Source organism: Cariama cristata, unplaced genomic scaffold (genome assembly GCF_000690535.1).
Source record: "Cariama cristata isolate BGI_N322 unplaced genomic scaffold, ASM69053v1 scaffold5046, whole genome shotgun sequence".
Classification (NCBI taxonomy): domain Eukaryota; kingdom Metazoa; phylum Chordata; class Aves; order Cariamiformes; family Cariamidae; genus Cariama; species Cariama cristata.
The window spans coordinates 30,448-42,187 of NW_009622548.1; the positions used below are offsets into that span (position 1 = coordinate 30,448).

The following is an 11,740-nucleotide window of genomic DNA, read 5'->3' on the forward strand; positions in this document are numbered from 1 at the left end:
TTAAAAACAAAGCTGAGAATGGTCAGTGAAGGGAACTATTATGTCACCTTTGGACAGTCTGTCCAGACCAAGAGGTGTGTCACGCTCAAAGGAGAGCGAAGCCACGACTCTGTTCAGTGTACCAGTCTCCAGTTTTAAGGATGAAAACTTCATTAATGCCCAAAGACTGACTGTTCATGGGAAGACAAAGCCATAAATCCTGTATTCGGCCAACTCTCTTCCTCATTGATTTCCGGGTCTGTGGCTTTCTAAAAATGAACAATAAGGCTGGCTTTTTCTTTTTTCTTTTTTCTTTTTTTCTAAGACGGGCAGGCTTTGATCTCCCTTTAGAGCGCAGCAGGGAGAGGAAGAGATGCAAGTTGTAGGAGGAATGCAATATATTTCTGTCAGTCCCATTTGTTACCCTGAGGCTTAGTTCAGCACTAACTGAATACACAGCCATTTTCAGCCTTACATTTATTAAACGCTTCTCATATCATTTTCAGAGTTGAATATGAGTTCAAAATGTTCTGCAAACTGCTACACAAAAGGTATTCAAATTACAGGGTCAGTGACTGTATTTTCCCCTCTTCCTATTTAGCTGCTCTTCTTTCATGTTTCATCATCCACGGGGGATACGCACAGGAAAAAAAGACCTGGGAGGCCAGGGACTGAACAAGGGAAGAGAAGGCGTTGAAAACAAGAGTAAGATGGAAGAGAGAGCTCGTGGGAAAAAGGGACTGTTGGCTTAACTGGAGGTAGCCCACATTTTGACAGTTAATTTCTGCTGAAAAATGTTACTGATAAATACACACACACACAAATGTGCATGTAAAAATTAAATGGCAATTAAAGCAGAGACAGAAAGTTAATGATTTTACCTTCCATCTCTGCTAATTATTTCCTTATGCACTAAACATACTCAACCCAGGCACTGCACATGTGTGCACTTGTTGACAAAGTCCCAACTGTCAACAGAGAACGATACACCCCCACGACCACAACCAGAGCGGTTACACCAGCCAACTATAACATAACTGTGTGCAACCACTGCCAAATCCCAAGCTGACATGCATCCCGTAGGGTTTCATCGAAGTCAGCGGGGCTGCATGGTATATTAAATGAGCTGAGCTGCAAGGGTGGTCCAAAGCTGTACTCTGATACGCAGTAACAGCAATGAGGTGCTGAGAGCCACTCCTGCTTTCGGGTACAGCTGTATGGTTCCTTCGCAGCTCCAGGAGAAATCCTGGGCTGTAACTGAAGAGATGCCCCAACATGCACAAGGATCGTTAATTAGAGAGTAATAGCTCTTGTAGACAACAGAAATCATACAAAGCTCTACGCCATCCCTTCTCAGTTTCATGACAGACTCTCACAGATGGTGTGACTGTAGTAGGAGTTAATTTGCATACAATTGCATAATACTGTTTTTCCCCTTAGACATTTCAATAAACCAATGCAATCATCCACTTGCAACTTTCTATATGACTGCTGTATGTCACAAGTTAGGGTATTTTATATTCTTCCATATTTTTAGTATCCTCCTCTGGGGATGAACCATGACTTCTCAAGGCTTTTAGGATCAAGGCAAGCACAGCTTTAAAATACGTAGCTGACAATAATTCCACATTTTCTGACTATACTTTGAGTAGAGGGGAAAACACCCTTTCACACCCAGAAGACTGTGAATAAACAGTTCAGCTAGTTCAAGGACTGCTGTTGAAAAATTACAAAATGGCAGAATTCAATTTGGAATAAATTAATGGTTATGTAAAATTTTTATCCCCTAGTTCTTTTCTAACTTAAAAGACTAAGTTTCACCTGTAATCCGGTTTCCTTTTACTATTGTACACAATGCGGAGCTTTCGGTGTTGAAGATCTCCCCCTCTTGCTGTCCAGCCGCTGCCCCCACCACGATGGGACCTACAGCCCTTCTTTCTGTGCAGTCGTCACTGAAACGGCTTGAACACTATCACACCCAGTTACAGCCCCCTCAGAAAGATCCCTGCTGAGGCTTTCCTTCACCCTCTATATTGACTCTGAGACAATATATTTCAAAATCCTGGAAGCTCAATCTCCGCCGGCTACTCTACAAAAATCGGAAACCACTTGCAAACCTCTTCATCCTGCCGTGCACCATCACCTCTGTGAATATTTCCCCCACTTTGCCCCTGCATCGCCAGCGTGCCAGTGGAGGGGATACGCTTCACACTTTAAGGAATCGTCTGTTGGTAAGTCTTACCGCACTAAGAACTATACTGTGCTACCTTTGATAGGATGCTGAAATGAATACTTTGTGATAAACTAGTCAATTTAATCATAAATATAATATAAGCTCAGAATTTATCAGGACAGACTTTATCCCTATGCTTGGAACTACTACATTACAAAAAATATCTTCCTCTTTTTTTGGAATCGTTTTTGGAGGGGGACAAAGAATAAGCAGACAATGCAAACAAACCTTTTGGCAAGAACTTCAAAAACACGTAGATGGCAAATCTGTCTGATCACTAAGAGAAAAATAGATTGTATTCTCTGAAGTGCAAAATAATGTAAAATAGAGGAGGTCTCAAATTCTTTTAGCAGCTCTTTTACAAATGTCTCATTTTTACCAGCTTTTTACAGCCTGAAATCTGATCTCTTTGCAATGAGTTTTTAAAAGGCCCATTCCCTGAGCTTGAAGCACTCATAGGCTGTGTAAACAGAATCGCTAATTAAGGAACAGTTTTTTAAAGTATATTCAAAAGAGACTTTAACTTTGGGTTGCTGGTAGCTATTAGGAAATTCTCATTCAAATCCACAAACAGTATTAGCAGGAAAACAATAGCCTAGGATTCAAAATGAACACAAATCTGAATACTTCCATTATTTCGTAATTGAAACACCATGGACTTTTGCTTGGCATTTGGAGAACAAATGTGCATAAAATCTAAAGGAACAAATATCCTCTGAAAACAATGACATTTTGTATTGAGCTGATGAAGGTGAGAAAGGAAAATGTTCTGTTTGATGAGAAAATATTTTTTGTAAGGTTAACCCAAATTATTCACGTAGTTTCAACAGGTAGTTTTTTCACAAACAAGTCATAATTTGTACCCTTCACTTTAAAAGCAAATTACTTTTTTCTCCTCAAAATCTTACTTAGAAGGACAGATTACCACAGCAGCTTCAAATGAGATCTATTGGAAATATCACAGCAAGGTCTGCTACATATGACCAATCTATGGTGGCTGGAGTAGGCATTTCTTGGAAAATCTGTGGTGGAAAATTCAAGTTGTACAAATGGTCTGTTGCAACAGGAACAACTGATAGGTCCTGAAGTTTATACTCTGCCCTCTCTTCCATCCCTCTGTAACTCCCACTCCTTTCCTTACAGACAATATTAAAAATGTGAATTAATGACCCGGGAGATCAATTATGGTGATGTAAAAAGACGTAAGAAAATCTTATGGGCACGATTTCTCCTCAGCAGCTGCATTCCTGTGGTAAACATTCGGCCATTGTTCCTGCCCGCTATTACATTTACCTCCTCCTCTGCATGGGCTTTTCTAGAGTTTCAAACGTCACGGAGGCCGAAGGCGGAGTCTTTAACAAGTCCCTGCTTCCTGCCATTCTACACCTGTAAGAAGTGAATGCCATAATGATCGATTTCTGCAAGATCTAAATTTCTCTCACTTGTTAATTTCCACTCTGAATTGCCTTCATTTGTAATTGCTGGGAAGGAGGCAGTGATTTTGAAATTAAGATTATTTTTTTAAAATCACCAATACTTTTGTAAAATACATTCTCAACTTCAGGGAAGTTTTTAATCTGCATTTTAAGTAAGACTTTCAGCAACTCTCAGTGCAAATAGATTTGCTTTGCATTCTTCCCGCTTTGCTGTCTTTGGCTCTTGCTGATAATCCCTTTGTGGTGAGTTTACTAGTCCTACAAGCACAGGGTTGGCTCTCATGCCCATGCTTATCTCCAGATACAAGAAAAAAGAATTTCTTTACTATTATACTTTATAATCCTACATTGAGACTTTCATTTTCTACAAGTTCCAGCCTTGAAAATACCCAACAATCTTTGTTATAAACAAGAAATCAGTGTCTTATTCCCCTTACATGCAAAGCGCTATGTGTTTAATCAAGCACACCCACACCCCGACTCGTTTTATCTTTCCATATGCAAGACAAATGCTCATGTTTTCAAATTTAAATTATATTTTTCTCCTCAAATTTAAAAAAGTCATTTTTTTCCATCACAGTAGTCCACCACATCTGGTTTCGACAGCCCTTCATGTAGTCACACTCACCAAGGCTTTGAGCACGCTACGAAGTAATGAGTCTCTGTAAGGGTAATGCAACATCTCCTAGATAAACAGAGCAGCTATTATGCACTTTACAATAACTCACAGCAGCCCTGAACATTAGGATCTTTTTTACTGAAGGGGTGAATGTTTCCCAGGACCCTGAGGTTATCCACCTGGACAGCAACCAGAGAAACGCAGGACAATTTAATGTCCCGTGCACCTCCAGCAGTGAAGTACCACTCTACAGTATGATACAATTTATGGCCAAGGAAGGACTATTATGATTTATTGGAGGTTTTTGTTGAGAGTAGAGAGGATAAAGAGAAAGGTCTCTAAAGCAGTACTGTAACATCAGTTTTGTCTTCCAGACATAATTTGCACCAAATCTCCTCTATTTCCTTTTAAAATAAAAAAAATGCATAGACTGATTAGTTAAAAACGTGCCAAACTATTTTTAAAAACTAGTATTAGGATTTACAGGAGTCGTTTAATCAGAACTTGTCTTTTCTTTTATGATTTCTTTGGTATCCTTTTTTAGGTTCATAATAGGGTTGAAACTGGCCATCAGATTTTATTTTTTTTTTTCTTTAACAAGAATTACCTCCGTTTGGAAGCCTCTCTATCCCTTGAATTAAAAACATATTCTGTGTGGTAGAACAGATGCACAGAAGGGATATTTGGATGCGATACAACATTTAAGACAAAAATCATCTCACTTAACTTGAAACGTTACATGAAATGAATCCTAGACAAAGTGTCAAAGAAGTGCCCTGAGTTAGACCAGCTGAGAATTTGACCTGAGGATTAAAATGAGCTATGGGCAATTTTACTGATGCTGAGCACCTCTGGTTCCCGCTGAAGTCACTGGAAACTGTGGATGCTCAGAAGCAATAAAAAGCAAACCATTGTCTACCATTAAATAATTCATACTTATGCTGCAGGATGATTTGTAACATGAAATACTATACATTTCCTCAACGTGGCACCTTTCCAGCAACTTTGTTTCTCAGTCTGTTCTTTATTTTATGCCTTTATACATATACATGTTTCTCAGTAGAAGCCAACATTTAAAAACAATAAAGGAATTCCCCTGCCTGAAGAAATAGAGAAAACTCACATGAGAAACTGTAATTACACTTGGGAATGATGGGTTTCGCATGACTGTGACAACATACCACGCTCCTGACAGCCTTGAGATCCTGTGCTGTGGCTAACTGCAAGAACTCCTCAGACTGCTGCTGACTGTGGGTTTTTTTCAGACCATGAACCCCATCTTTCACGGGGCTGAAGTCAATTCAGGCACTTTATCAGCATCCATTTATTACTATCTCCCCAAGGTCTCTTTAGTCTTATTACAGTCTCTTCCCTCCCTTAAACTAACTTTAAATGTTATTCCTACATACAGCTCCAAGCCCTGAGCCACTTCAGTTCCAACATGTTTCCCCCCAAAATCAGTAACAGCCTTTCTCTAACACAATAACCAAAACAACACATAATATCCTAATTCAGATGGGACTTGAGGTAACAGTTAGCATCAGCAGAGTTTGTATTCCAGATCTCCATTTTATAGTAACTCCTTTCAGTGTGCACTTGGTGTTACCTTGTGCTGACTGTCTTTTTTTTTTTTTTTTTTTTTTTTAATTGAGTTACACACTATTGCCCCAATGCATATTTTCCTGGACTTTTTCTTCTAAACTTAACTCAAAACACATCACAAGTAAACAAGACAAAGCAGACAAATCTGTGGTATCAATAGAATTAATCAAAACAGAAGAGGACAAATCATCTTGTCCTCTTCAGATGGACAAAAGATTTTTGGGGCCTGTTTGCCGCTCACTTGTCTGTTCACAAACCAGTATCATTCTTATTCTCTTCACCACCTTGCTTGCCAGAATACACACACTCACTCCTCAGATTGTTCTCAAATTCCTGCTCTCACCTCAGTGTCCCCCCAGGTCTGCCATTACTTCAGAAATGTGATGGCGTGTTCCTCTTACCAGGGACTAAGCCCTTGCAAGTGGCCCAGGACATACCGAACTCCAGCTCACGTCTAGACTGATGACCCTGGACTTTAGAGGCAGGACTCACCTCTCCTTAACTGCACAGTCGCTGTTGAGACAGTCAGGTGTCTCAAGTACACATCTTACACGTATCTTTGCATCTAGTCTCTCTCTGCCATCGGGGGACAGAGAGAGGCAGGATGGGGCACTGGATGCATCTCTCTCTCTCCAGCGAGTGTAGGGGGAGCCTCTAGCAACTACCTTTGGTCACCAAAATTTTGTCCACCTACTGTTATCAAAGATGAACCCCAATCTATGCTATCTCTATACTTTTCAAGGAGTCTTTATGACGGTGTTGAATGACTTTCAGTTTACTAAACACAGGCAATCTTCTGCCCACCAGAAGATTCTGTGATATATGTTCGTTTGCAATTTTAATTTTACCAGATAGCTTCAGAGTTCATTGCAAGATTACCTGGCCTGTAGTAAGTGGAATACAGGGAAAACAAAAAATCCACCAGCACAGTCAGTGCAGATATATGCAAAACAGGCTGAGTTTAACTCATTTCAGTTGTATGTTCTCTCCCTTATGCCATTGGTTCTACTTTTTATGCAAATATATAAGGTACCAAATAATGGATAATTTATAGCAGTCTTTCCTAGGCTCTGTAATAGGCAAGCTGAAGGTACATTTCAACAGTAAGTAAAGACTAAAGCAGAGTTAAGAGATTATTAATGTCATATCGGTATCAATACATATTTAAAGAAACACTGAACTTAAGCAATTATTGCTTAATTTACGATTGGTACATACTATAACTTGGGCCAAAAATAAAGGCCACCCAGGAGAAGCTGCTGGGGAGGGGGCACGCAGCGGTCTTTCTTCCCAGCAGGAACACTTGACATAAACATGTTAGTGCTCCACACACAGCATTTATTGTCAATCAAGTCACAGAGCTATTTAACGGTCTTTTTCCCTAACTTCAAAGCATTAAATGTGATAGGGCCAATTCATCTCTGGAATCACCTCTGTCTCTCTCCCTACCACATCTGCTGTGCTCAAAGGGGGTCCCTTAGGCTGACAAAGCTCAGGTTTGAACTTGTCATGCTGTAGGATGGTAAGACGTTTCCAGTCACAGGTCAGTAATTATGGAACTTGCTTCTACACGAGATCAGACAGAGTGAACCCTCTTGCCATGACTTGGTTTGTATTTGAGAAATTAAATCAATTAAAATCTCTCAAATATCTACAGAAATTTTGCATCCACATACTAAAAATACTCTAAAGGGCCTAAAAAGGAATCTAATCACCTCTTAGAATAAACTGTGTTCCAGCAGATGTAACTGGAAGAACTGCGCCTCGTTAACTGCACTGTGGTTAAAGACAAAGGCAATCTTGACTAACTCCTCTACCTCTGCTATAGCTAACGCACTGCCCTGGAGGTCTTGACAAGAAAAACAAACCAGAGGCTTTCAGGAGTGGAGATAGAGACTGTAGGACAAAAATCCAGAATGCTTTCAACTGAGAAAAAGTAGGTCTGGGGCAAAATCTCAGCACAGCTAGAGTGACACACTCAACTGCTTATGCTTAAGATAGTCTAACGAAATGGGTTGAATTACAAAGAGTGCAATTCAATTTCTGACAGCCCCTGACACAGACAAGTCCCTGACAGTTCCCCAAACAAAGATTTTTTTTTTAAAGCTGTTGATACAGACAACTGTAATGAGCTAACCTAGAGTGGAGGAAAAAGGAAGGTTCTGTGTTCAGAGAAAAAAGTGAAACATTATGTTATCACTGACGGTGCAATAATGGGTGCCAAAGACAAGACAGCGGTCACAAGAGAACAAGTTCTCACTCTCAATACCCACCTCATTAGTAACTGAGAGAACTGACAGTGCAGAGTCACAGTACTTCAGTGCATTGCTTTTCTGGCCAAGATCTTTATAGCACTGAGAAGAAAAAACATTTTGTTTCCAATCAGACCACTGTAAGAATACCAGAGTCTACAAATCATTATTTTTGAAAGAACTTAGTTACCTTTGCCAAATACACATAATTGTATTTGGAATATCCTGGATGCATTTCTTCTGCCTAAATAATAAAAAACAGGAAAGAAAACAGACATAAAACTGGTGTGATGAGATTTATGTGGTCTGCATAACATTTTTAGTAGTGAACTAAGCTTCCTCAAACATCAGACTGAATCATCCCTACTGCATGCACCACAATCTGTTTAGGACTTCAAAAAAACCTCAAGAAAACAAGAAAACCCAAAACTCAAACCCTAAACCAGGCACATGAGCTGATGAATACATAAAAATCGAATACATAAAAATCTTCTGTACTGCTTGCTCTCCTCTCTCCCTAAGTGTTTTGTAAAGATATCCGATCATTCTATAGAATATCTATCGGATCCATTCACTTACACAGTGGGTTGGAAGACACTGCTCTTTCTAGATTACTAACATTTATTTCCTCATCAAAGAACTAAAAAAGCAACCACCTAGTCACACTTCGTGTAATGGCCAATGAACTGTATTCATCAATTTTATAATTATTTTTCTTTCACAGACCCACATCTTCTAGCTCTGGGTTCACCTTTCTTCTCACATTACCGTCTTCTGAAAAGTTCAGGTCATTAGAAAAGTTAAAGACTCTCTTCCTTTTAAAACACATCAAGGATGTAGAAGTTTGAAAGATGAGTAAAAACCTTACCAATTACCTACTAACCAAGAAGCAGCTTTAATCAACAAACAGCTTTTGGGAGAGAAAAATCACATCAGTGAAATTTATAGTAGCTGTAATCCTTGGGCCAAAACAATGCTGCTTTCACCACAACTGTGTATTATCAAACAACTGAAAAAGAAACCCAAACAGTTGTCTTTTAGACAGTAATTTAATTTCTGTTGCAGAAGATGACTTTAAACCACAGTTACTCTCCAGCCCACCACAAAATGCCCTGAAGCTAAAGTGACCATTTCAAATTATTTCTACGACCTTTGGTGTTTGACCTTAAAGATAAAATCTCTTAAACTGGGAAGGTGGTAATGTATTGTACTGACCAAAATTCAGGAGATCATTCCACCTTTAAATAGACCAAGAACACAGAAAACAAGCACTTTCGCTAGTGAAGAATATATGCTTCTGCAATTCCTTTGAGAAACTGTCTGAAAGTAATTTTAATAATGGAAGTTTACGCTTTGAATTTGGTCAAGTGAAAAACTTGCATTTTTCAGTTCCAGAAGTAGAAATTATTCATATAAAAGACATGGAAAGACAGGTTTATTTTATTCATGTGGTGTTTTCTCACAAAGTGCTCAGGAATATGGACCTATATGACAGAGTTCTCTTTTCTACTTCACTACAAAGGTACTTTCACCTCCACAAACAATAAAGGCTTCTACTGAAATTCAATGAACAGAGCTTCAGATCAGAAAAAGAGAAGTGTCACAATGTCAAAGTTTTCCTTGCCTATATTAACCCTCTTGCAGAAATAGACAAATCATCGATTATCACTATGGTTCATCTGTTTCAATGGCATATATAACTAATCTATATCTGTCTCATGTTAAACCCAGTAACTATTAACCATGGCAAGTCATTGAAGAATTCCCTAAAACTAAAGAAAGAGAAGAAAGGTGCTAGCCACTCATCTCCAAACTCATTTTAAAATAGAAAAGAAAAAATATTTTAGCAGAGAGCTCTGTGGTATTTAGGAGAGCCCTGGATTTATAGCTACCGAACATAACCTGTTGAGCAGACACCTTGACAGCAGTCACATATAGCAGCTGGTAAACAGTCACACAGGAAAACCCTTGGCTTGGACTTACCTTAAGGAAATTCTGCAATGCTTCTTCTACTGTTGAAGTTGGTGGAGCTCCAAAGAGAGCAGTAGCTACTTTTTTTTCAATCCAAGACAACTGAGCTACCTATAATCAAAAAAAAACCAAAACAAAAGTCTTTAGGGTTACTTCTCAGTGTTGGAGTAAATACTGTCCTGTGCCACTGTACTACTTATACAACCTATTTTGTAAAAGAACCTGTAACAGAACGTTTTATACTGTCAGTTTGCCAGCTCAAAGCATAGTCTTTTGGATTTTATATTCTGGTAACAGGAAAACATACACATTAAGAAACACATGACAAAACACCAACATCATTGATATGAGATCATTCCAATGTACAAAGCCTGAAGTACAGTTTAGATTTCATAAGACCTTGCAATTTTTTAAAAGCTAAAGCTAGAAATTGTGCTTTAAACGTGTTAAAGTTTTCACAAGACAGACAGCTTAGCATGATAGTCCATGTACTTGACTACTCAACATTACAAAAACCTGTTGCTACAGTCAAAATATGAGTGCTTTTAGCACTTATAAAACGAGTTCATTTATTACATAGAAGCTGGTGACAACCACTGTTAAGAAATAGGCTTCATTTTTTCCTCTTTAAATCTGATAAATAACACTTGCCAAACACCTCTTCTCATTTCAGGAAGATGGGCTGCTATAAAATGACATTAGGGAACTGTCACATGGCAACACAATGTACGTGACTTCTTCCCTTACATATGCTGACACCTGACAGAAACTGCTCTGGTTACTGCCATGAGGTATTTGGCTCCATCACCCAACCTGGCAAAACACACCTTGTATCTCTAACGAAGGATGGAGCTGCTAAGAAGTGCAATGTGAGCCTGGAGGCTGTTTAAATGGAGCAGTGAAGCCACCCTCCTTGGACACTTCTACTACATCTGTAAAGAAAAGTCAGGATTTTATTCCTTCATATCAGTATTTGAGCCACAGCACTGATGGCTCCTGTCACAGAGTACAGCTGAATTTAAAAATGGTAAAAAACAAGGTTCTGTGTTTCCCTAGCAATTTCTGGCCTGGTCTGGCCTGTTGCAGAGGCAACACAGAGAAGGGATGCACACAGGCAAAGAAAGAGAGCCTCTCATCGGGGACCTGGAGGTGAAATACGAGTCACACAGGGACATCTCTTTTTCAGAGGGAGCTGCAATTCAAATGCCAGAGTTGAGCCTTGAACTCAAGTCTGTCCTACTGTGTAAAAATTACAATGGTTTTGGACAGCTTTAGATTATTCCCACCTCATTCCCTGGTTTCCCAATCTCTTCAGGGCTGTTGCTGCTCCCCCCGCCTTGTCCAGCTAAATCCAGCAATTATCCAGTTGATGTCAGTTAAATATGGTAAAATATATTTTTATATATTTTATATAACTATCCACAGCCATCAACCAGAATGCTTCCCTTTTGAACAGACACCAAGCTCTATGTATTTCTTGTTGCAAACTGCCCTAAAAACACCATCGCAAAGAGTACAAGCGCAGGCCAGCACGCAACAGGAAAACGTGTAGGACCATGTTTTCTCATTTGGCCGCTATGACTCTGGGGACGTAAGAGCAACATTGCTTGGAAACAGAAGGCATCCTGGTCACATCCTGCTGGTTGGT

At 39.4% G+C, this 11,740-nt stretch overlaps 1 protein-coding gene across 1 annotated transcript in view; it reads right to left on the reverse strand.

Annotated features, from left to right (window-relative positions):
• The window catches only part of RMDN2 (regulator of microtubule dynamics 2), a 42,125-nt gene continuing 30,385 nt past the window's right edge, over positions 1–11,740 (reverse strand). The window contains 4 exon segments of the mRNA XM_009702362.1: positions 1–84; positions 8,143–8,223; positions 8,312–8,365; positions 10,105–10,203. Of these exon segments, the coding sequence (XP_009700664.1) occupies positions 1–84; positions 8,143–8,223; positions 8,312–8,365; positions 10,105–10,203 (318 nt within the window).